The sequence below is a fragment of the Triturus cristatus genome, chromosome 1_1, assembly GCF_964204655.1.
Source record: "Triturus cristatus chromosome 1_1, aTriCri1.1, whole genome shotgun sequence".
In the NCBI taxonomy this organism is placed as follows: Eukaryota; Metazoa; Chordata; class Amphibia; order Caudata; family Salamandridae; genus Triturus; species Triturus cristatus.
The window spans coordinates 113,963,737-113,990,984 of record NC_140579.1 but is presented as its reverse complement, the minus strand read 5'-3'; the positions used below and the strand labels follow the sequence as shown (position 1 = coordinate 113,990,984).

The following is a 27,248-nucleotide window of genomic DNA, read 5'->3' as shown; positions in this document are numbered from 1 at the left end:
GTGGGGCGCTACGCTCCGCTCCTACACTGAAAGTCTCGGGGGGATTCGTCAAGCGGGGGCTGAGATAAAAGGGGGGTCCCAAAACGCGTTTTTCCCATGCATTTTTCCATAGGACCTTTAGACAGGGCTACAGCCCGAACGGCTGAACAGAATTTAATGAAATTTGGCAGAGAGGTAGTCCCCAGGTCAAGGAAGTGCCTTTTGTAGGTTTGGTGTAAATCTGTTCAGTAGATTCTGAGAAAATAGCCTTTAAATCAATATATATATCTGAGCCAGCTTACGGTGCGCTTACGGTACGCTTACCGTACGCGTACGGTGGCGTGCGCGAGCGAGATTCTGATTGGCTCTTAGATCTTAGTAAACATTCGAATCGGCCGAAACCAGGAAGCGGCGGCCGCCATTTTCTCTCTCGCACTGAGAGTGTGGATTAAAATACAAAGCACAAAAACATGTAAAGGGGCTGTTTGGACAGCCCCAAAACACCTAGCCATATTGAGGGAGTCCCCAAAGATCCCCCAAGGCCAAAAACGGAATTTATATATTTTCGCTAATTTCGCCGATTACGCTTACCGTACGCGTACGGTAAAAAAATCTAAAAAAAAAAATATTATCCACACTCTCCCCACCCCGTGTGCAAATGGTGCCCGAAGGCCACCATTTGTGCATGGCTTATAACACATGTGAAAAATGTAAAATTTTACCTTTCAAAAAGAAGTGCATCATATGTCCTCCATGTGCGCACGGTGCGCGAAGCGCATCGTGCGTACATGGCCCATCTAGCGTAACGTGGGCACTGTGCGCGCACGGTGCGTTAAGTGGGCGCGCACGCCACGAATAGCGTAAAGTAACTTAGCATTTAAAAAACCGTACAAATTCACTGAAAAAACCATAGGTTTCACACACGTTATAGTTAGGAATTAGCATTTAAAAAACCTTGCAAATTCACTGAAAAAACCATAGGTTTCACACATGTTATAGTTAGCGGAAATTTTACTGATAAAAAACCAATGAAATTCCCCCGTGTGTCTTTATGAAAAAAAAATATTTGTAATATATGTATAGCTAAAAATTTATGGAAGAAGACATGGGCAAATAAGTGTCTAAATACAGTATTAGCATCAGCAGAGGATTGCGGTCGCGTGAGTTATAGTTGCCTGCACTAACTATAACGGGGGAATTTCATTGGTTTTTTATCAGTAAAATTTCCGCTAACTATAACATGTGTGAAACCTATGGTTTTTTCAGTGAATATATATATATATATATATATACATATATATATTCACTTAAAAAACCATAGGTTTCACACATGTTATAGTTAGCTGGGCATTTTCCTCATGAAAAACCAATGAAATTCCCCTGTTATAGTTAGTGCAGGCAACTATAACTCACGCGACCGTAATCCGCTACTGATGACGTCAGATATTACATCACTGTATTTACACATTTATATAACCATGTCTTCTTCCTTTTTTTTTTTAGCTATACATATATTTATTTATTTTTTTTTCAGAAAGACACATATGTCATCAGTGATGTAATATCTGACGTCATCAGCAGCGGATTACGGTCGCGTGAGTTATAGTTGCCTGCACTAACTATAACGGGGGAATTTCATTGGTTTTTCATGAGGAAAATGCCCAGCTAACTATAACATGTGTGAAACCTATGGTTTTTTAAGTGAATTTGCAAGGTTTTTTAAATGCTAATTCCTAACTATAACGTGTGTGAAACCTATGGTTTTTTCAGTGAATTTGTACGGTTTTTTAAATGCTAAGTTACTTTACGCCGTTCGTGCCGTGCGCGCACGGTGCACGCACGGTGGGCACGAGGTACGCTTTGCACACCGCGCGCCCACTTCACGCAGTTCGTTCCGTGCGCGCACGGTGAGCACGCGGTGCGCTTTGCGCACCTCGCGCCCACTTTACGCAGTTAGTGCCGTGCACGCACGGTGCACTTTGCGCACCGTGCACGCACGGTGGGCACGCAGTGCGCTACGCGCACCGCGCGCCCACGTTACGCTTAATGGGCCATGTACGCACGGTGCACTTCACACACCGTCCGCACAAGGAGGACACATGATACGCTTTGTTGTTAAGGGTTGTGGTATACTTTGTTACTTTTGTAGTAAGCCGTGCGCACATGCTGGGCTTCGCACAGCATGTGCACACGGGGGGGTTGATATTGCAATCTTATTTTAAAGCATATATACCGTGCGCTCACGCTGCGCGAACCTCGCGGAATTTTTTTCCTTTTGATAGTGCGCGCACGCTTCGCACTCTGCGATTTTCCGAAAAAAATTAATTATTTTTAATTGCCCTAGGGGGACCTCCTGGGACCCCATGACCCCTGCTAGGGGGTCAGGAACTGTTCAGCTTGCCCCCTTTACATGTTTTTCTCCTTTATGTTTAAACACCCTCTCAGTGCGAGAGACAAAATGGCGACCGACACTTCCTGGATTAGACCGATTCGAATGTTTACTAAGATGTAACAACCAATCAGAAGTGCACTCGCGGACGGCCGAGTGCACGCACTGTGCGCGCACGCTGCGCGCGTACAGATATATATATTGATTTAAATGCTATTTTCTCAGAAAATACTGAACAGATTTACACCAAACCTGCAAAAGGCACCAAACGGACCTTATGGCTACCTCTCTGCCAAATTTCACGTAATTCTGTTCAGCCGTTCGGGCTGTAGCTGCGACTAAAGTCCCTATGGAAAAATCCATGGGGAAAACGTGTTTTGGGACCCCCCTTTTTTCTCGGCCCCCGCTTGACGAATCACCCCGAGACTTTCAGGGTAGGAGCGGAGCGCCCCATTCGTTTTGAAAATTTCGCAAAGATTCGTCAATCGGCGCTAAAGTTATTCAAAATAGAATTTTGAGATTTCCTTTGGAAACTCGGTCCTAACTATAACTATCTACTGGCGACCGCCAGTAGATAATATATTCACTTAAAAAACTATAGGTTTCACACATGTTATAGTTAGCTGGACATTTCACTCGTAAAAAACCAATGAAATTCCCCCGTTATAGTTAGTGCAGGCAACTATAACTCACGCGACCGCAATCCTCTGCTGATGACGTCAGATATTACATCACTGTATTTAGACACTTATTTACCCATGTCTTCTTCCATTAATCTTTAGCTATACATATATTACAAATATTTATTTTTCATAAAGACACATATGTCATCAGTGATGTAATATCTGACGTCATCAGCAGAGGATTGCGGTCGCGTGAGTTATAGTTGCCTGCACTAACTATAACGGGGGAATTTCATTGGTTTTTTACGAGTGAAATGTCCAGCTAACTATAACATGTGTGAAACCTATGGTTTTTTAAGTGAATTTGCAAGGTTTTTTAAATGCTAATTCGTAACTATAACGTGTGTGAAACCTATGGTTTTTTCAGTGAATTTGTAAGTTTTTTTAAATGCTAAGTTATGTATTTATTAATTTTTTTTTTTCAGGTTTTTCACCGTGCGCACACCGTGCGCGCGCTGTGGGCGCTCGGTGCGCTTCGCGCACCCAGCACACACGGTTCGCAGTGCGTGCCGTGCGCGCAGTGCACGCACCTCGCGATTTAAAAAAAAATATATATGTTTTTTTCTCCCTTGGGGGTCCTTCTGTGACCCCCTGACCAAGGCTAGGGGGTCAGGAACTGTCCACTCTGCCCCCTTTTCACGTTCTACACCTTTTTTTTTCACCCCCTAAGACTGCGAGAGACAAAATGGCGGCCGACACTTCCTGGTTTCGACCGATTCGAATGTTTACCGACATCTAACAACCAATCAGAATTGCGCTCGCGCACGGCAGGGTGTGTGCACTGTGCGCGCACGGTGCGCACGTATAGATATTGATATGCTTTTAAATGCTATTTTCTCAGGAAATACTGAACAGATTTACAAAAGGCACTTCCTTGACCTTATGGCTACCTCTCTGCCAAATTTCAAGTAATTCTGTTCAGCCGTTCGGGCTGTAGCTGCGACTAAAGGTCCTATGGAAAAATGCATGGGGAAAACGCATTTTGGGACCCCCCCTTTTTCTTGGCCCCTGCTTGACGAATCACCCCGAGACTTTCAGGGTAGGAGCTTAACGGAGCGCCCCATTTGTTTTGAAAATTTCGCGAGGATTCGTCAACCGGCGCCAAAGTTATTCAAAATAGAATTTTGAGATTTCCTATGGAAACTAGGTTGTAACTATAACTATCTACTAGCGACCGCCAGTAGATAATTTATATATATATATATATATTTTTCAAGGTTGCCCTGCATAGAGAAACGCACTCCTCCAGCTGTCGGAACCAATCCTTTATTATTCAAGAAACAGGAGTTCAACTCCGGATATGTTTTGTCCATTAGCCTAATGCATTTCGGAGCGATCGCGCTCCTTCTTCAGAGGCGGATTGTCAGCACATCCGAATCAAGGTTCCCACAATACCCTGCGCTGCCGCACCAATTTCAAGGCCTCAGGTGTGCCATATTTGCAGTGCACGCTGGGAGTTGTGGTTTGATAACCGCTTGTTGCCTCCAGTGGCCGTGAGCTGACAATATATTGTTTGGACTGCTTTTTGCCCTCCAGTGGGCCCCGGGGTTGAATGCCTGTTTCGCCATGAAGAGACAGCTGCGCCGTTAATTCCTGCCCATTTTCAGGTAAGACGATCCCCAGAAGATGAAGGGGGCGGTGCAGTCTTCTCCGCGGCTGGACCTGCCGCGTAACATCTTTTTCAAGGTTGCCCTGCATAGAGAAACGCACTCCTCCAGCTGTCGGAACCAATCCTTTATTATTCAAGAAACAGGAGTTCAACTCCGGATATGTTTTGTCCATTAGCCTAATGCATTTCGGAGCGATCGCGCTCCTTCTTCAGAGGCGGATTGTCAGCACATCCGAATCAAGGTTCCCACAATACCCTGCGCTGCCGCACCAATTTCAAGGCCTCAGGTGTGCCATATTTGCAGTGCACGCTGGGAGTTGTGGTTTGATAACCGCTTGTTGCCTCCAGTGGCCGTGAGCTGACAATATATTGTTTGGACTGCTTTTTGCCCTCCAGTGGGCCCCGGGGTTGAATGCCTGTTTCGCCATGAAGAGACAGCTGCGCCGTTAATTCCTGCCCATTTTCAGGTAAGACGATCCCCAGAAGATGAAGGGGGCGGTGCAGTCTTCTCCGCGGCTGGACCTGCCGCGTAACATCTTTTTCAAGGTTGCCCTGCATAGAGAAACGCACTCCTCCAGCTGTCGGAACCAATCCTTTATTATTCAAGAAACAGGAGTTCAACTCCGGATATGTTTTGTCCATTAGCCTAATGCATTTCGGAGCGATCGCGCTCCTTCTTCAGAGGCGGATTGTCAGCACATCCGAATCAAGGTTCCCACAATACCCTGCGCTGCCGCACCAATTTCAAGGCCTCAGGTGTGCCATATTTGCAGTGCACGCTGGGAGTTGTGGTTTGATAACCGCTTGTTGCCTCCAGTGGCCGTGAGCTGACAATATATTGTTTGGACTGCTTTTTGCCCTCCAGTGGGCCCCGGGGTTGAATGCCTGTTTCGCCATGAAGAGACAGCTGCGCCGTTAATTCCTGCCCATTTTCAGGTAAGACGATCCCCAGAAGATGAAGGGGGCGGTGCAGTCTTCTCCGCGGCTGGACCTGCCGCGTAACATCTTTTTCAAGGTTGCCCTGCATAGAGAAACGCACTCCTCCAGCTGTCGGAACCAATCCTTTATTATTCAAGAAACAGGAGTTCAACTCCGGATATGTTTTGTCCATTAGCCTAATGCATTTCGGAGCGATCGCGCTCCTTCTTCAGAGGCGGATTGTCAGCACATCCGAATCAAGGTTCCCACAATACCCTGCGCTGCCGCACCAATTTCAAGGCCTCAGGTGTGCCATATTTGCAGTGCACGCTGGGAGTTGTGGTTTGATAACCGCTTGTTGCCTCCAGTGGCCGTGAGCTGACAATATATTGTTTGGACTGCTTTTTGCCCTCCAGTGGGCCCCGGGGTTGAATGCCTGTTTCGCCATGAAGAGACAGCTGCGCCGTTAATTCCTGCCCATTTTCAGGTAAGACGATCCCCAGAAGATGAAGGGGGCGGTGCAGTCTTCTCCGCGGCTGGACCTGCCGCGTAACATCTTTTTCAAGGTTGCCCTGCATAGAGAAACGCACTCCTCCAGCTGTCGGAACCAATCCTTTATTATTCAAGAAACAGGAGTTCAACTCCGGATATGTTTTGTCCATTAGCCTAATGCATTTCGGAGCGATCGCGCTCCTTCTTCAGAGGCGGATTGTCAGCACATCCGAATCAAGGTTCCCACAATACCCTGCGCTGCCGCACCAATTTCAAGGCCTCAGGTGTGCCATATTTGCAGTGCACGCTGGGAGTTGTGGTTTGATAACCGCTTGTTGCCTCCAGTGGCCGTGAGCTGACAATATATTGTTTGGACTGCTTTTTGCCCTCCAGTGGGCCCCGGGGTTGAATGCCTGTTTCGCCATGAAGAGACAGCTGCGCCGTTAATTCCTGCCCATTTTCAGGTAAGACGATCCCCAGAAGATGAAGGGGGCGGTGCAGTCTTCTCCGCGGCTGGACCTGCCGCGTAACATCTTTTTCAAGGTTGCCCTGCATAGAGAAACGCACTCCTCCAGCTGTCGGAACCAATCCTTTATTATTCAAGAAACAGGAGTTCAACTTCGGATATGTTTTGTCCATTAGCCTAATGCATTTCGGAGCGATCGCGCTCCTTCTTCAGAGGCGGATTGTCAGCACATCCGAATCAAGGTTCCCACAATACCCTGCGCTGCCGCACCAATTTCAAGGCCTCAGGTGTGCCATATTTGCAGTGCACGCTGGGAGTTGTGGTTTGATAACCGCTTGTTGCCTCCAGTGGCCGTGAGCTGACAATATATTGTTTGGACTGCTTTTTGCCCTCCAGTGGGCCCCGGGGTTGAATGCCTGTTTCGCCATGAAGAGACAGCTGCGCCGTTAATTCCTGCCCATTTTCAGGTAAGACGATCCCCAGAAGATGAAGGGGGCGGTGCAGTCTTCTCCGCGGCTGGACCTGCCGCGTAACATCTTTTTCAAGGTTGCCCTGCATAGAGAAACGCACTCCTCCAGCTGTCGGAACCAATCCTTTATTATTCAAGAAACAGGAGTTCAACTCCGGATATGTTTTGTCCATTAGCCTAATGCATTTCGGAGCGATCGCGCTCCTTCTTCAGAGGCGGATTGTCAGCACATCCGAATCAAGGTTCCCACAATACCCTGCGCTGCCGCACCAATTTCAAGGCCTCAGGTGTGCCATATTTGCAGTGCACGCTGGGAGTTGTGGTTTGATAACCGCTTGTTGCCTCCAGTGGCCGTGAGCTGACAATATATTGTTTGGACTGCTTTTTGCCCTCCAGTGGGCCCCGGGGTTGAATGCCTGTTTCGCCATGAAGAGACAGCTGCGCCGTTAATTCCTGCCCATTTTCAGGTAAGACGATCCCCAGAAGATGAAGGGGGCGGTGCAGTCTTCTCCGCGGCTGGACCTGCCGCGTAACATCTTTTTCAAGGTTGCCCTGCATAGAGAAACGCACTCCTCCAGCTGTCGGAACCAATCCTTTATTATTCAAGAAACAGGAGTTCAACTCCGGATATGTTTTGTCCATTAGCCTAATGCATTTCGGAGCGATCGCGCTCCTTCTTCAGAGGCGGATTGTCAGCACATCCGAATCAAGGTTCCCACAATACCCTGCGCTGCCGCACCAATTTCAAGGCCTCAGGTGTGCCATATTTGCAGTGCATGCTGGGAGTTGTGGTTTGATAACCGCTTGTTGCCTCCAGTGGCCGTGAGCTGACAATATATTGTTTGGACTGCTTTTTGCCCTCCAGTGGGCCCCGGGGTTGAATGCCTGTTTCGCCATGAAGAGACAGCTGCGCCGTTAATTCCTGCCCATTTTCAGGTAAGACGATCCCCAGAAGATGAAGGGGGCGGTGCAGTCTTCTCCGCGGCTGGACCTGCCGCGTAACATCTTTTTCAAGGTTGCCCTGCATAGAGAAACGCACTCCTCCAGCTGTCGGAACCAATCCTTTATTATTCAAGAAACAGGAGTTCAACTCCGGATATGTTTTGTCCATTAGCCTAATGCATTTCGGAGCGATCGCGCTCCTTCTTCAGAGGCGGATTGTCAGCACATCCGAATCAAGGTTCCCACAATACCCTGCGCTGCCGCACCAATTTCAAGGCCTCAGGTGTGCCATATTTGCAGTGCACGCTGGGAGTTGTGGTTTGATAACCGCTTGTTGCCTCCAGTGGCCGTGAGCTGACAATATATTGTTTGGACTGCTTTTTGCCCTCCAGTGGGCCCCGGGGTTGAATGCCTGTTTCGCCATGAAGAGACAGCTGCGCCGTTAATTCCTGCCCATTTTCAGGTAAGACGATCCCCAGAAGATGAAGGGGGCGGTGCAGTCTTCTCCGCGGCTGGACCTGCCGCGTAACATCTTTTTCAAGGTTGCCCTGCATAGAGAAACGCACTCCTCCAGCTGTCGGAACCAATCCTTTATTATTCAAGAAACAGGAGTTCAACTCCGGATATGTTTTGTCCATTAGCCTAATGCATTTCGGAGCGATCGCGCTCCTTCTTCAGAGGCGGATTGTCAGCACATCCGAATCAAGGTTCCCACAATACCCTGCGCTGGCGCACCAATTTCAAGGCCTCAGGTGTGCCATATTTGCAGTGCACGCTGGGAGTTGTGGTTTGATAACCGCTTGTTGCCTCCAGTGGCCGTGAGCTGACAATATATTGTTTGGACTGCTTTTTGCCCTCCAGTGGGCCCCGGGGTTGAATGCCTGTTTCGCCATGAAGAGACAGCTGCGCCGTTAATTCCTGCCCATTTTCAGGTAAGACGATCCCCAGAAGATGAAGGGGGCGGTGCAGTCTTCTCCGCGGCTGGACCTGCCGCGTAACATCTTTTTCAAGGTTGCCCTGCATAGAGAAACGCACTCCTCCAGCTGTCGGAACCAATCCTTTATTATTCAAGAAACAGGAGTTCAACTCCGGATATGTTTTGTCCATTAGCCTAATGCATTTCGGAGCGATCGCGCTCCTTCTTCAGAGGCGGATTGTCAGCACATCCGAATCAAGGTTCCCACAATACCCTGCGCTGCCGCACCAATTTCAAGGCCTCAGGTGTGCCATATTTGCAGTGCACGCTGGGAGTTGTGGTTTGATAACCGCTTGTTGCCTCCAGTGGCCGTGAGCTGACAATATATTGTTTGGACTGCTTTTTGCCCTCCAGTGGGCCCCGGGGTTGAATGCCTGTTTCGCCATGAAGAGACAGCTGCGCCGTTAATTCCTGCCCATTTTCAGGTAAGACGATCCCCAGAAGATGAAGGGGGCGGTGCAGTCTTCTCCGCGGCTGGACCTGCCGCGTAACATCTTTTTCAAGGTTGCCCTGCATAGAGAAACGCACTCCTCCAGCTGTCGGAACCAATCCTTTATTATTCAAGAAACAGGAGTTCAACTCCGGATATGTTTTGTCCATTAGCCTAATGCATTTCGGAGCGATCGCGCTCCTTCTTCAGAGGCGGATTGTCAGCACATCCGAATCAAGGTTCCCACAATACCCTGCGCTGCCGCACCAATTTCAAGGCCTCAGGTGTGCCATATTTGCAGTGCACGCTGGGAGTTGTGGTTTGATAACCGCTTGTTGCCTCCAGTGGCCGTGAGCTGACAATATATTGTTTGGACTGCTTTTTGCCCTCCAGTGGGCCCCGGGGTTGAATGCCTGTTTCGCCATGAAGAGACAGCTGCTTGATTCGGATGTGCTGACAATCCGCCTCTGAAGAAGGAGCGCGATCGCTCCGAAATGCATTAGGCTAATGGACAAAACATATCCGGAGTTGAACTCCTGTTTCTTGAATAATAAAGGATTGGTTCCGACAGCTGGAGGAGTGCGTTTCTCTATGCAGGGCAACCTTGAAAAAGATGTTACGCGGCAGGTCCAGCCGCGGAGAAGACTGCACCGCCCCCTTCATCTTCTGGGGATCGTCTTACCTGAAAATGGGCAGGAATTAACGGCGCAGCTGTCTCTTCATGGCGAAACAGGCATTCAACCCCGGGGCCCACTGGAGGGCAAAAAGCAGTCCAAACAATATATTGTCAGCTCACGGCCACTGGAGGCAACAAGCGGTTATCAAACCACAACTCCCAGCGTGCACTGCAAATATGGCACACCTGAGGCCTTGAAATTGGTGCGGCAGCGCAGGGTATTGTGGGAACCTTGATTCGGATGTGCTGACAATCCGCCTCTGAAGAAGGAGCGCGATCGCTCCGAAATGCATTAGGCTAATGGACAAAACATATCCGGAGTTGAACTCCTGTTTCTTGAATAATAAAGGATTGGTTCCGACAGCTGGAGGAGTGTGTTTCTCTATGCAGGGCAACCTTGAAAAAGATGTTACGCGGCAGGTCCAGCCGCGGAGAAGACTGCACCGCCCCCTTCATCTTCTGGGGATCGTCTTACCTGAAAATGGGCAGGAATTAACGGCGCAGCTGTCTCTTCATGGCGAAACAGGCATTCAACCCCGGGGCCCACTGGAGGGCAAAAAGCAGTCCAAACAATATATTGTCAGCTCACGGCCACTGGAGGCAACAAGCGGTTATCAAACCACAACTCCCAGCGTGCACTGCAAATATGGCACACCTGAGGCCTTGAAATTGGTGCGGCAGCGCAGGGTATTGTGGGAACCTTGATTCGGATGTGCTGACAATCCGCCTCTGAAGAAGGAGCGCGATCGCTCCGAAATGCATTAGGCTAATGGACAAAACATATCCGGAGTTGAACTCCTGTTTCTTGAATAATAAAGGATTGGTTCCGACAGCTGGAGGAGTGCGTTTCTCTATGCAGGGCAACCTTGAAAAAGATGTTACGCGGCAGGTCCAGCCGCGGAGAAGACTGCACCGCCCCCTTCATCTTCTGGGGATCGTCTTACCTGAAAATGGGCAGGAATTAACGGCGCAGCTGTCTCTTCATGGCGAAACAGGCATTCAACCCCGGGGCCCACTGGAGGGCAAAAAGCAGTCCAAACAATATATTGTCAGCTCACGGCCACTGGAGGCAACAAGCGGTTATCAAACCACAACTCCCAGCGTGCACTGCAAATATGGCACACCTGAGGCCTTGAAATTGGTGCGGCAGCGCAGGGTATTGTGGGAACCTTGATTCGGATGTGCTGACAATCCGCCTCTGAAGAAGGAGCGCGATCGCTCCGAAATGCATTAGGCTAATGGACAAAACATATCCGGAGTTGAACTCCTGTTTCTTGAATAATAAAGGATTGGTTCCGACAGCTGGAGGAGTGCGTTTCTCTATGCAGGGCAACCTTGAAAAAGATGTTACGCGGCAGGTCCAGCCGCGGAGAAGACTGCACCGCCCCCTTCATCTTCTGGGGATCGTCTTACCTGAAAATGGGCAGGAATTAACGGCGCAGCTGTCTCTTCATGGCGAAACAGGCATTCAACCCCGGGGCCCACTGGAGGGCAAAAAGCAGTCCAAACAATATATTGTCAGCTCACGGCCACTGGAGGCAACAAGCAGTTATCAAACCACAACTCCCAGCGTGCACTGCAAATATGGCACACCTGAGGCCTTGAAATTGGTGCGGCAGCGCAGGGTATTGTGGGAACCTTGATTCGGATGTGCTGACAATCCGCCTCTGAAGAAGGAGCGCGATCGCTCCGAAATGCATTAGGCTAATGGACAAAACATATCCGGAGTTGAACTCCTGTTTCTTGAATAATAAAGGATTGGTTCCGACAGCTGGAGGAGTGCGTTTCTCTATGCAGGGCAACCTTGAAAAAGATGTTACGCGGCAGGTCCAGCCGCGGAGAAGACTGCACCGCCCCCTTCATCTTCTGGGGATCGTCTTACCTGAAAATGGGCAGGAATTAACGGCGCAGCTGTCTCTTCATGGCGAAACAGGCATTCAACCCCGGGGCCCACTGGAGGGCAAAAAGCAGTCCAAACAATATATTGTCAGCTCACGGCCACTGGAGGCAACAAGCGGTTATCAAACCACAACTCCCAGCGTGCACTGCAAATATGGCACACCTGAGGCCTTGAAATTGGTGCGGCAGCGCAGGGTATTGTGGGAACCTTGATTCGGATGTGCTGACAATCCGCCTCTGAAGAAGGAGCGCAATCGCTCCGAAATGCATTAGGCTAATGGACAAAACATATCCGGAGTTGAACTCCTGTTTCTTGAATAATAAAGGATTGGTTCCGACAGCTGGAGGAGTGCGTTTCTCTATGCAGGGCAACCTTGAAAAAGATGTTACGCGGCAGGTCCAGCCGCGGAGAAGACTGCACCGCCCCCTTCATCTTCTGGGGATCGTCTTACCTGAAAATGGGCAGGAATTAACGGCGCAGCTGTCTCTTCATGGCGAAACAGGCATTCAACCCCGGGGCCCACTGGAGGGCAAAAAGCAGTCCAAACAATATATTGTCAGCTCACGGCCACTGGAGGCAACAAGCGGTTATCAAACCACAACTCCCAGCGTGCACTGCAAATATGGCACACCTGAGGCCTTGAAATTGGTGCGGCAGCGCAGGGTATTGTGGGAACCTTGATTCGGATGTGCTGACAATCCGCCTCTGAAGAAGGAGCGCGATCGCTCCGAAATGCATTAGGCTAATGGACAAAACATATCCGGAGTTGAACTCCTGTTTCTTGAATAATAAAGGATTGGTTCCGACAGCTGGAGGAGTGCGTTTCTCTATGCAGGGCAACCTTGAAAAAGATGTTACGCGGCAGGTCCAGCCGCGGAGAAGACTGCACCGCCCCTTCATCTTCTGGGGATCGTCTTACCTGAAAATGGGCAGGAATTAACGGCGCAGCTGTCTCTTCATGGCGAAACAGGCATTCAACCCCGGGGCCCACTGGAGGGCAAAAAGCAGTCCAAACAATATATTGTCAGCTCACGGCCACTGGAGGCAACAAGCGGTTATCAAACCACAACTCCCAGCGTGCACTGCAAATATGGCACACCTGAGGCCTTGAAATTGGTGCGGCAGCGCAGGGTATTGTGGGAACCTTGATTCGGATGTGCTGACAATCCGCCTCTGAAGAAGGAGCGCGATCGCTCCGAAATGCATTAGGCTAATGGACAAAACATATCCGGAGTTGAACTCCTGTTTCTTGAATAATAAAGGATTGGTTCCGACAGCTGGAGGAGTGCGTTTCTCTATGCAGGGCAACCTTGAAAAAGATGTTACGCGGCAGGTCCAGCCGCGGAGAAGACTGCACCGCCCCCTTTATCTTCTGGGGATCGTCTTACCTGAAAATGGGCAGGAATTAACGGCGCAGCTGTCTCTTCATGGCGAAACAGGCATTCAACCCCGGGGCCCACTGGAGGGCAAAAAGCAGTCCAAACAATATATTGTCAGCTCACGGCCACTGGAGGCAACAAGCGGTTATCAAACCACAACTCCCAGCGTGCACTGCAAATATGGCACACCTGAGGCCTTGAAATTGGTGCGGCAGCGCAGGGTATTGTGGGAACCTTGATTCGGATGTGCTGACAATCCGCCTCTGAAGAAGGAGCGCGATCGCTCCGAAATGCATTAGGCTAATGGACAAAACATATCCGGAGTTGAACTCCTGTTTCTTGAATAATAAAGGATTGGTTCCGACAGCTGGAGGAGTGCGTTTCTCTATGCAGGGCAACCTTGAAAAAGATGTTACGCGGCAGGTCCAGCCGCGGAGAAGACTGCACCGCCCCCTTCATCTTCTGGGGATCGTCTTACCTGAAAATGGGCAGGAATTAACGGCGCAGCTGTCTCTTCATGGCGAAACAGGCATTCAACCCCGGGGCCCACTGGAGGGCAAAAAGCAGTCCAAACAATATATTGTCAGCTCACGGCCACTGGAGGCAACAAGCGGTTATCAAACCACAACTCCCAGCGTGCACTGCAAATATGGCACACCTGAGGCCTTGAATTTGGTGCGGCAGCGCAGGGTATTGTGGGAACCTTGATTCGGATGTGCTGACAATCCGCCTCTGAAGAAGGAGCGCGATCGCTCCGAAATGCATTAGGCTAATGGACAAAACATATCCGGAGTTGAACTCCTGTTTCTTGAATAATAAAGGATTGGTTCCGACAGCTGGAGGAGTGCGTTTCTCTATGCAGGGCAACCTTGAAAATATATATATATATATATATATATATATATATATATATATATATATATATATATATATATATATATATATATATATATATATATTCACTTAAAAAACCATAGGTTTCACACATGTTATAGTTAGCTGTACATTTCACTCGTAAAAAACCAATGAAATTCCACGTTATAGTTAGATCAGGTAACTATAACTTGCGCGCCTACAAAAAACTGCTGATGACGTCACATAGTACATCACTCATGACATGGTCAGTGACATCACTCATGACATCAATGATGACATCTGAAATTACACATTGTGGATTGCGGTCGCGCAAGTTATAGTTACCTGATCTAACTATAACGTGGAATTTCATTGCTTTTTTACGAGTGAAATGTACAGCTAACTATAACATGTGTGAAACCTATGGTTTTTTAAGTGAATTTGCAAGGTTTTGTAAATGATAATTCCTAACTATAACGTGTGTGAAACCTATGGTTTTTTCAGTGAATTTGTACGGTTTTTTAAATGCTAAGTTATGTATTTATTTTTTATTTTTTTTTCTGGTTTTTCACTATGCGCACACCCTGCGCGCACGGTGCGCTTTGCGCACTGAGCGCCCACGTTGCGCAGTCCATTCCGTGCGCGCCTCGCCTTTTTTTACGCAGTAGCATTTGTTTTTTTCTCCCTTGTGGGTCCTTTAATTTATTTAATAAATGTGATTGTTACTTCTTTATTTTTTTATTTTTATTTTTTTTGCCGTGCGCGTACGGTAAGCTTACCGTACGCGTACCCCGCGATTTTTTTAAAAAATTATTAAATTTATTTTTCGTACTTTTGGGTCCTTCTTGGACCCCCTGACAAACACTAGGGGGTCTGCAACTCTCTTCGTTGCCCCCGTTTCACGTTCCCCACCTTTGTTTCTCAGTGCGAGAGACAGAAAATGGCGGCCGACACTTCCTGATTTCGACCGATTCGAATGTTTACAGTCATGTAACCACCAATCAGAATTGAGCTCGCGCACGGCACCGTACGCTTACGGTAAGCGCACGGAGCGCTCTTACAGATATATATATTGATTTAAATGCTATTTTCTCAGGACCTACTGAACAGATTTACACCAGACCTACAAAAGGCACATCCTTGACCTGAGGACTACCTCTCTGCCAAATTTCAAGTAATTCTGTTCAGCCGTTCGGGCTGTAGCTGTGTCTAAAGGTCCTATGGAAAAATGCATGGGGAAAACGCGTTTTGGGACCCCCCTTTTTTCTCAGCCCCCACTTGACGAATCCCCACGAGACTTTCAGGGTAGGAGCGGAGCGTAGCGCCCCATTAGTTTTGAAAATTTCGCGAGGATTCGTCAACCGGCGCCAAAGTTATTCCAAATAGAATGTTGCGGATTTCCTATGGAAACACGGTCCTAACTATAACTATCAACTGGCGACCGCCAGTAGATAATATATATATATATATATATATATATATATGTGTGTGTGTGTATATATATATATATATATATATATGTATAAAACATATTCAACCTTTACAGAAACACACATTCACTGGATGATGTCATCAGAATGATCGTTGACAATTTCTTCGTTTCCCCCGAAACATATTGGTCCCCAAATTTTCCCTCCATGTCCATTTCTGGATTTGCTCTTTTTCACCCTCCTTCTGCATCAGGCGATCCATCTGTGCCTCTCTCTATTCTTGAATCTCTTATTCTTTGCTTGTAAACACTCCAAAGGAGGCACCACATCCAAATAATTAGGGGTGAGTGGAATGTTTCGTTCCGGCCATGGAATTGGCAGACTTTTGCTTACCGAGCATTACTCTTTAACGTGGACCTCTTGCCACATTCAGCCAATCGCTGCATAGCAGAATTTTTCTCCTGCAAGGCTCCAGAAAATGCAAGCAACATTTAGCATCCCCTATCACAATCTTTTAGCGCAGGTGGGCGCGTAGGGTCATGGTCAGAGGGCTGTTTCACGACGAGATTTGCTGCCGCTTTAACAGATTTTCTACTGGAGCGCAGCAAAATAAACTTGAATAGCCACACACTCTTGTGCAATGCACAGTGCCATTTGGGCTGATTTCTTTTTCAGCACTGGTTGTGCTACCAGGGCTAAATTGCAGCACGAGTTGCATATTTTCTGCCCATTGGCTGCACTCCATGAAGTATCGCTGAGTTTTATGAAACTTCTCGAGTTCTGCCCTTCCCTACTAATAGCCTGACCCTCTCATAATTAAACATCTTTTTAAAATAAATATATAAACCACTTTTGGCATTCGGTTTGGACATAGATTCTTAATTTGTGTCACACTAGAGCATCCTATCCTCTACAAAGAGTGTTTATTAGTAATACCCATTACTAATGGTTTGTATTACAGGCTAGTTTTAGCCACCCTTACCTGGTGTTCTGGATGCCACTCATCCCCAGCCAGTCCCCGATGTGGATTTCGGCACTGTTAATTCTCGTTGACTCATTGCCTCCTGGGTTGGTGATGGCCACAGACGTTACAGGCAAGGTGACCTGCAGATCCACCCTCCACCAAGGACTGTAGCTGTATTCCGTGGAACTGCAGTCACCCTGTGTGAAATCGCTCCTCAGATCCCCATCTATGGCCCGACTCGCGACAGCCTCATTGTCCAGCGTGCTGGACTGGCTGGCCACACCCCACAGGGCGACGTTGAGCTCTGAAAAATATATATATATCTGGGTTAGTTGTTGCCATTGAGAGTTGAAGTCATGGAGATGTGAAGACAGGCTCCAATGGCAAGCATTTCAGATAAAAGATCAAAGAAAATATAACAATTTCCTAAAGGTTACCAGTTAAATTAGACAGTCAGAGACAGAAATGCCAAGGGGACATTACAATTCAGAAAACAATTAATGAGGAAACGAACAACCTACGCAAGCAAGATATCATTGGTCCGGTCAAAATACCCACACCAATGGTCTGGCTTATAGTTCCTGTGGCCATATGCATCAATGCCAAAATAGAGAGGGAGAGTGACCCTGGACCCCTGCATCCTGGGCATGATGCATCAGCTGGAAGGGGCACATTTCTTTGCAAACATTGACATAAAGAAACAGCTGGAGTTGGAGGAGTCCAATTATTACAAAAGATGTTTGCCAGACATCCTGGTCTCAGGTATAAGCGTCTGAGTTTTGGCATCTCTCCTTATTAGTACTTGCTATTTGAAAGATATAAATGGATTCACCCTGATACACAAATAATTAAATTCTGTTTCATTGAGAACCCTTGTCTCCATGTCTATCAATTCAGTGCATATTGGGGACTGCACACAGAATGTGCTGTGGCAGCTGAGTTGGGGTGATAGAGTAAGCCAGCACTTAAAGAAAAAGAAGAAATACTAAAGTGGTAACTGTCTAGGATCAAGAAGCCAGAGAAACAGAGATGTAGCAATAGTAGTACACCAGTACACTTATAGCCAGAGAAGCAGTAGGGAGCTTAGTATTGTACCTTTCTACAAGTCTGCTGTCATGGAAAGCACAGTGGCAATAACTCAATGGTTCTTTAGAAGGCAGCAACTAGAGTATTAGAAGTGATGATATACTTGTCGATGTCTGCAAGGAATATATGACGTTACTTTGCATGCGTTTACAACGCATGCCTTTACAACGCGGTCAGTACAACAACTGCGTTGTTACCACGCGTACCATTACAACGCAAGTCATTACAACAACTTGCTGTAGGGGGCGCTGGAGTTTGGAATAGTATAATTTACTATTCCAACTCCAGTCTGTGCAATAGTAGGGATGGTGTTGGATTTAATATCCAACACCTAAAGCCCCCCACAGCAAGTCATTGTAATGACTTGCATTGTAATGGTATGAGTGGTAACAACGGGGTCGTTGTACTGACCGCATTGTAATGGCACCGCATTGTATCAACAGTGTTGTAAACGCTGTTTCTCATCTGCAAGTCCTGTAGAGAGACAAAGAACAACTAGAATGGCAAAACTTCCATTTACACCATATAGAGTTGAGTATTAGCATGGTTTGGTGGGTCAGTGAGACAGTTGCTTGGTCAGCAAGGAGTCCTGGGAGGCCCTGAAAATTTGGATCTTGGTCTGAGCATATGTGGGCGCCGAGCCTTCTGGGCACGTGTAGGTGAGGCACAAAATCGAGAATGAAATTCCAGTGGAACTAGGAACCAGTGAACGGCTCACAATCCCTAAAAGTAACACTAGTACTTTTTTAGCCAGAACAAGAGTCTGCCTCCACCATTTTAGTTTTTTGGTCTCCTTCCCTTTGGTATACTTTCAGGCCTGAATGAAAACCATTCCTGTTGTCCCAGTGTGAGTTGATTTGAGAACTGTTTATTAGAAGATGGTGCATATAAAGTTTGTTTATTAACTTTGTCCCTCTTAAGAATTAGATTCTTTTGCTCCATCCATTACTCTGTGTCAGGTACTTAACTAATATATCTAGTAAAGTATAGTTTAGATTGGATAATGACATCATTCAAAGCATGGCCTTCTTACCTTTGTTTGTTGACATGGTCTCCACCTGAGCCACTCCTAGAAAATATGACATCACAAAATCAGTTACTTTTCATCCCCTAGAGAAAGACTGTTATAAGCCATTAGATCGAAGAGTCAAACATTTTGTACACTGACTCTAATGTCGAGACACTCAAGACACACACAGTAGAGAACCCTTATCAGTGCACAGGCTGTATGTCTAACACTGGAGCACTCTCTTTGTTTAAACTGAATGCCTAACAAAGAGCGTTCTCACTGTTGCATGGTCAATATGTCTAACAGTAGAGCAATGCCATTGTTACAATGTCAGTAGGTCTAACACTATGGAACTTTCACTCTTGTGACTAACACAAGATCACATCCATTGTTTACACACTATCTCTAACACAGGAGTACTCTCACTAGTTATGCAGTACGTCTAACACAGGATTACTCCCATTGTTTACGCATGATCTCTAATACAGGATCACTCTCATTAGTAACATACTATCTCTAACACAGGAGTGCTCTCACTGTTAACACAGTATGTGTAACACAGAGTGCTCTCACTCTTAGATGGTCAGTATGTCTAACACTAGAGCAGAGTCATTGTTACACATGTCAGTATGTATAACACTAGAGAATGTTCACTGTGACTAACACTTAATCACTCTCATTGGTTACACACCATCTCTAACAAAGGAGTACTCTGACTGTTAATACAGTATGTCTAACACAGGATTACTCCAATTGTTTACACACTATCTCTAACCCAGGATCACTCTCATTGGTTACACACTATCTCTAACCCAGGATCACTCTCATTGGTTTCACACTATCTCTAACACAAGAGTGTTCTCATTCGTTATACACTATCTTTAACACAGGAGTGCTCTCATTGTGAACAGAATATGTATAACACAGAGTGCTCTCACTCTTAAACGGTCAGTATGTCTAACACTAAAGCAGAGTCATTGTTACACAGTCAATATTTGTAACACTGAGGAACTTTCACTTTTATACTGGGAGTAACATAGGATCACTCTCGGTGTTTAACACTATCTCTTGCACAGGAGTACTCTCACTGTTAATTCAGTACGTCTATCACAGGATCACTCCCATTGTTTACACACTATCTCTAACACGGGATCACTCGCATTGGCTACACACTATCTCTAACACAGGATCCCTCTCATTGGTTACACACTATCTCTAACAGAAGATCACTCTCATTGGTTACACACTATCTCTAACACAGGAGTACTCACTGTTAATACAGTACATCTATCACAGGATCATCAGTATGCCTAACAATAGAGTAGTGTCATTGTTATGCAGTCAGAATGTCTAACACTGAGGACCTTTCACATTTACACTGTGACTAACTCATAATCACTCTCATTGGTTACACACTATCTCTAACACAGGAGTATTCACTGTTAATACAGTACGTCTATCACAGGATCACTCCCATTGTTTACACACTGTCTCTAACACAGGATCACTCTCATTGGTTACACACTATCTCTAACACAGGAGTACTCACTGTTGATACAGTACATCTATCACAGGATCACTCCCATTGTTTACACACTATCTCTAACACAGGATTACTCTCATTGGTCACATACTATCTCTCACACAGGATCACTCTCATTGGTTACACACTATCTCTAACACAGGAGTACTCACTGTTAATACAGTACGTCTATCACAGGATCACTCCACTTGTTTACACACTATCTCTAACCCAGGATCACTCTCATTGGTTACACACTATCTCTAACACAGGATCGCTATCATTGGTTACACACTATCTCTAACACAGGAGTACTCAGTGTTAATACAGTACGTCTATCACAAGATCACTCCCATTGTTTACACACTATCTCTAACACAGGATCACTCTCATTGGTTACACATTATCTCTAACACAGGAGTTATCTGACTGTTAAAACAGTAGGTGCAACACAGAGTATCTAACACTAGAGCAGTGTCATTGTTACACAGTCAGTATGCCTAACAATAGAGTAGTGTCATTGTTATGCAGTCAGAATGTCTTACACTGAGCACCTTCCACATTTCCACTGTGACTAACTCATAATCACTCTTATTGGTTACACACTATCTCTAACACAGGAGTACTCTCACTTTTAATATAGTATCTCTATCACAGGGTCACTCCCATTGTTTACACACTATCTCTAACACAGGATCCCTCCCATTGTTGACATACTAGCTCTAACACAGGATCAGTCTCATTGGTTGCACACTATCTCTGACACAGGAGCACTCTCACTGTTCACACACTATCTCTAATACAGGATCACTCTCATTGGTTACACACTATCTCTAACACAGGATCACTCTCATTGGTTACACACTATCTCTAACACAAGATCACTTTCATTGTTTACACGCTATCTCTAACACAGGATCACTCTCATTGGTTACACACTATCTCTAACACAGGAGTTATCTCACTGTTAAAACTGTAGGTAGAACACAGAGTTCACTCACTCATAAATGGTTAGTATGTCTAACTCTAGAGCAGGGTCATTGTTACACAGTCAGTATGCCTAACAATAGAGTAGTGTCATTGTTATGCAGTCAGAATGTTTAACACTGAGGACCTATCACATTTACACTGTGACCAACTCATAATCACTCTTATTGGTTACACACTATCTCTAACACAGGAGTACTCTCACTGTTAATATAGTATGTCTATCACAGGATCACTCACATTGTATACACACTATCTCAAACACAGGATCACTCTCATTGGTCATACACTATCTCTAACACAGGATCACTCTCATTGGTTACACACTATCTCTAACACAGGAGCACTCTCACTGTTAATACAGTACATCTATTACAGGATCACTCTACTTGTTTACACACTATCTCTAACACAGGATCACTCTCATTGGTTACACACTATCTCTGATACAGGAGCACTCTCACTGTTGATAAAGTACGTCTATCAAAGGATCACTCCCATTGTTTACACACTATCTCTAACACAGGATCACTCTTATTGGTTACACACTATATCTAACAGAGGAGATCTCTCACTGTTAATACAGTACGTCTATCACAGGATCACTCCCATTGTTTACACACTATCTCTAACACAGGATCACTCTCATTGGTTACACACTATCTCTGACACAGGAGCACTCTCACTGTTAATACAGTACGTCTATCACAGGATCACTCCCATGGTTTACACACTATCTCTAACACAGGATCACTCTCATTGGTTACACACTATCTCTGATACAGGAGCACTCTCACTGCTGATAAAGTACGTCTATCACAGGATCACTCCCATTGTTTACACACTATCTCTAACACAGGATCACTCTTATTGGTTACACACTATCTCTAACAGAGGAGATCTCTCACTGTTAACACAGTAGGTATAACACAGAGTGCTCTCACTCTTAAATGGTTAGTATGTCTCACACTAGAGCAGTGTCATTGTTACACAGTCAGTGTGCCTAACAATAGAGCAGTGTCATTGTTATGCAGTCAGAATGTCTAACACTGAAGAACTTTCACATTTACACTATGATTAACACATAATCACTCTCATTGTATACACACTATCTCTAACAGGAGAACTCTCACTGTTAATATAGTACGTCTATCAGAGGATCACTACCATTGTTTACTCACTATCTCTAACACAGGATCACTCTCATTGTTTACACACTATCTCTAACCCAGGATCACTATCATTGGTTACACACTATCACTAACACAGGATCACTCTCATTGTGAACAGAATATGTAAAACACAGAGTGCTCTCACTCTTAAATGGTCAGTATGTCTAACACTAAAGCAGTAGCATTGTTATACAGTCAGCATTTGTAACACTAAGGAACTTTCACTTTTATACTGTGAGTAACACATGATCACTCTTATTGTTTAAACACTATCTTTAACACATGAGTACTCTCACTGTTAATACAGTACGTCTATCACATGATCACTCTCATTGGTTACACACTATCTTTAACACAGGAGTACTCTCACTGTTACCACAGTGATCTCACTCTTAAATGGTTAGTACGTCTAACACAAGAGCAGTGTCATTGTTACACAGTCAGTATGCCTAACAATATAGTAGTGTCATTGTTATGCAGCCAGAATGTCTAACACTGAAGAACTTTTCCATTAATACTATGACTAACACAGGATCACTCTCATTGTTTATACACTATCTCAAACACAGGAGCACTCTCACTGTTAACACAGTATGTCTAACACTTAGTGCCCTCACTCCTACTCAGTCAGTGTGTCTAATGCTAGAGCAGCGTCATTGTTACACAGTCAGTATGCCTAACTCTGAGGAACGTTCACTTTTATACTGTGAGAAACTCAGGATCACCCTCACTGTTAACACAGTATATGTAACACAGAGTGCTATCCCTCCTATATGGTGATTATGTCTAACACTAGCAGTGTCATTGTTACACAGTCATTATGCCCAATAACAGAGTAGTGTCATTATGTACAGAATATCTAACACTGAGGAACTTTCACATTTATACTGTGACTAACAAAGGATCAGTCTCATTGGTTAAACACTATCTCTAGCACAGGAGCACTGTCACTGTTAACCCAGTATGTATAACACAGAGCACTCTCACTCCTACACAGTCAGTATGTCTAACACTAGAGCAGAGTCATTGTTACACATGCAGTATGCCTAACTCCTTGAGTAGTGTCATTGTTACAGTCAGAATTTCTAACACTGAGGAACCTTCACTTTTATACTGTGACTAACACAGGATCACTCATTGTTTACAAACTACCTCTTACACACGAGAATTCTCACTGTTAATACAGTATATCTAACACAGAGAGCCTTCACTCTTACAAGGTCAGCATGTCTAACCCTAGAGCAAGTATCATTGTTACATAGTAAGAGTATCTAACGCTAAGGAACTTTCCCTTTCATACTGTGACTAACACAGGAGCACCTATTGTTTACACACTATCTCTGACACAGACCACTCTAACTGTTAACATAGTATGCATAACACAGAGTGCCTTCACTCTTACTCGGTGAGTATGTCTAAAACTGAAGAACTTTAGCTTTTATACTGTGATTAACACAGGTCCAGTCTCATTGTTTACACACTATCTCTAACACAGAATACTCTTACTTTTAACACAGTGTGTCTAACACACTATGTCTAACACAGAGCGTTCTCACTTTTATACGGTCAGTATGTCTAACAGTAGATCTGTGTCACTGTTATACAGTCAGTATGTCTTATATTACATCAGTGTCATTCTTATAGAGACAGTATGTCTAACGTTGGGGAACTTTCACTTTTGTTTTAGGAATAACACGGGATCACTCTCATTGTTTATACACTATCTCTAACACAGAAGTACTCTCACTGTTAGCAGAGATAGCCACATCCATAAAGGGCTTCTTCAAAGACAATATATGCTCTGTTACCTCCTTCTCTGCATTCTGGGAGGCGTTCAAGGTGTACATAAGAGGGCTGGCGATCTCGAAACACACAGGAGTGCTACGTTCCATACGAGGCAGACCATCCAGATTAGAAAAAGAGCTAGCGCTACTGGTACCATCACATTTGAGAACGAGTGACACAAAGCTCCTAGAGGATATTCAAAAAGCCCTAGAGGGGTACTATGACACAGCAGACAGTTAGGAGAAATACCTAGGCAAATATGCTGGTGCTGGGGTATAAGGAGAAGGTGAGCGCCCTGGGGCCACTTTAGAGAGTCTGCAGCACCCTAAAAGGGAGGCTGGAATGATCATTGGAATAAAAGACAAAAATGGTAGCCTGATTCATGAGACGTCTCACATTGCTGAGAGATACAATAGATATTATGCCGATTTATATAGCTCACAGATAACACTAGAAGATGAGGCAAAGAAAGACTACTTGAAACACATCCAAATTACAAGGCTCACTGACGCACACAGAGAGCACCTCATGGCACCTCTATACCCTAGAGAAATTTGGTTTGCGCTGAAAACTAAGGGGCCAGAAACGTGCCTGGCATAGATAGATAAATGGTAGCTTTCTACAAAGTCTACCAAGAACTACTTTTTCCTCACTTGGTCTCTCTATGAAGAAATGGTTGAAACCAATATGATGCCCCATCTATGAGGGAGGCAGTGATTGAAACACTCCTTAAGCTGGACAAACCTCTCAATGATTGTGCATCCTACAGACCCCTATCCTTATTAAACGTAGATGCAAAACTTTTTGACAAACTTCTTCCCAACCGACTGACTCCGCTGGTTCATCTGTTAGTGGGTCCAGAGCAGGCAGGCTTCGCTCCAGGGCGCAGCCTAACTTACAATCTCAGAACTGTCTTCGGCACCATACACAACATAAATTCATATGTTAAAGTAGCAGCGGTTTTCTCAGACGCTGAAAAAGCATTTGATTCTGTGGAATGGCCATTCATAAAAGCAGTGCTACGGCGCATTGGAGTGAGAGAGGTCTTTCTCCAGTTAGTGGCGGTCTTACATGATGCCCCAGTTGCAATAGTTAGAGTGGGGAACAGTGTTACATCCAATACCTATCTCAAGGGGTATCCAACAGCGATGCCCTTTATCTCCTCTGCTGTATGTCTTAGTCACGGAACCCCTGGTCTGTGCACCACAGGCATAGAGGAGTGCGCTTCCCAGGCTACCATCTGATCATCTCGGCATACGCTGATGACATGCTCCTTTATATTCGGGATCCAGAAAGACAGTTACACCTGTCCTTGCAGAGATGGTCCGCTTTGGGCAATTATCTGGCCTCAAGGTCAACTGGGCCAAATCTTACATTTTGCCTCTAACGCCAGTTACAGTTCCGACAAATCTGGAATTCCCTTTGCAATCGACCACCGACTCAGTACGCTATTTAGGAATACAGGTTCATACTGCCCCAGAGGTAGTATCAACAGATAACTATGGGAAGGCACGTAATAACCTGGAAGAGGATATTGCCCGATGGATCTGGTTGTCAATCTCGTTGATAGCCGTATCTCTCTCATAAAAATGATTATCCTCCCCAGATTCACACGCTTAGATTCGCGGGCGGAAGACCATATCACACCTTTACATTGCAAGGTATGATGGCGACCCGAACACACCCTCATAAACTCCTTAACACTCCGGTCAGGAAACACAGTGCCCTAGACTCACTAAACTCTACCATTCATGTCTGGCGGAACCTATTGGAAAGACAATCTGGAGCGTTCATGTACTTTCCACTGATCCCCCTAAACTGCTGCTCCTGATTCCAGACGGGCAGAGAAAGGGAGGTCTCTGAAGCGCTTGGGAAAGTTGTTATCACCAAGATGGCCGACTTTTTCCAAGAAGGGATGTTATGCAAATGGGATGATATGCAGGCAGAAGGGCAAGAACTCTCGACTCTTGCCTAATACCACTACTTGGGAGTTAGACATGCTTTTCAGGCTCTGTTAGGCGAAGACCTGAAATAACCATTAGAGGTGTCAACACTCACCCATATAATCCGCACTCCCACTCCCTCTAAGCTAGTTAGAAGGGTTTATTACCTCACAAAAGAGCGTAGTAGACCACACTTAACAAAGGCACACCAGGACTGGCAGATAGACTTAGCTCAGACAACTGATGACAACAGCTGGCGGTATTGCTGCGAGGTGACGAGACGAATCTCATTGAATGGTAGCCACAGGCTAATTCACTTTACAGATATTAATAGAGAGTATTACACGCCTGACAGACTTTGCAGATATGGATTGCGGGACTCAGCGGTCTGCTATCACTACACGGAGCTGGAGGCTGGGTTTTTACACGTGGCCTGGCATTGCCCTAAAATTTCAGATTTCTGGCAGAGGGTTTTTCATACACTGAACGACATTACAGGTCTCTCTATCTTACCCCAGATCCGTTTCTCATACTGTTGGGCTACGATAAACATATCGGCAAGCATGTGAGATATCTGGTGGCTATAGGTATGTTGCTAGCTAAACAAAGAGTAGCACTGTGTTGGGTTAGAGTGAAAGTCCCAACAATAGAAAAATGGACTAAAGATATGATATATTGCAACACACAAATGGACACATATAACAAATTGTTGCCCCCACAGAACTGTCTCAAAGGCTTTTGGGGATTATTGCAACAATACCTGGTTGGGAAGGAGATCGGGGAGCCAGATGGCGTGGGTGACCCTTAGACACACACTAGTCACGCCCACCATGATAAGAGGGAAGTAGGCACCCAAAGGAGTAGGCGAGATACACAGGAGAATCAATATCACCGCAGGTCCTATTGGCAATACAGGCATTCGCTAGTGTCCCAACGGAATCTATGAAGGATAACAAACTGATTCTTGTAACTCTGTGTGATGTATGTAGCCATCGATGCATTGTACTGTACCCAAGCTACGAGTATATATAGCTGTATTAATGTTATGTTTACTGAAAAGCAATAAAACTATTTTAAAAAAGTACTCTCACTGTTACACCCGGAGCCTAACACTAGAGCAGTGTCATTGCTACACAGTATGTATGTCTAACACTGAGAAACTCTCACTTCTACACCGTGACTAACAT

The 27,248-nt window shown here is 45.7% G+C and overlaps 1 protein-coding gene across 1 annotated transcript in view; it reads right to left on the bottom strand.

Annotated features, from left to right (window-relative positions):
- LOC146869700 (uncharacterized) overlaps window positions 1-26,614 on the bottom strand; it is a 664,652-nt gene extending 638,038 nt beyond the window's left edge. Inside the window, exons 1-3 of the mRNA XM_085640198.1 lie at window positions 26,575-26,614; window positions 18,677-18,712; window positions 16,576-16,861 (exon numbers count right to left, since the gene is read on the bottom strand). Of these exons, the coding sequence (XP_085496324.1) occupies window positions 16,576-16,861; window positions 18,677-18,712; window positions 26,575-26,614 (362 nt within the window). The remainder of the gene's footprint in view (window positions 1-16,575; window positions 16,862-18,676; window positions 18,713-26,574) is intronic.
- Window positions 26,615-27,248: the final 634 nt, after the last annotated feature.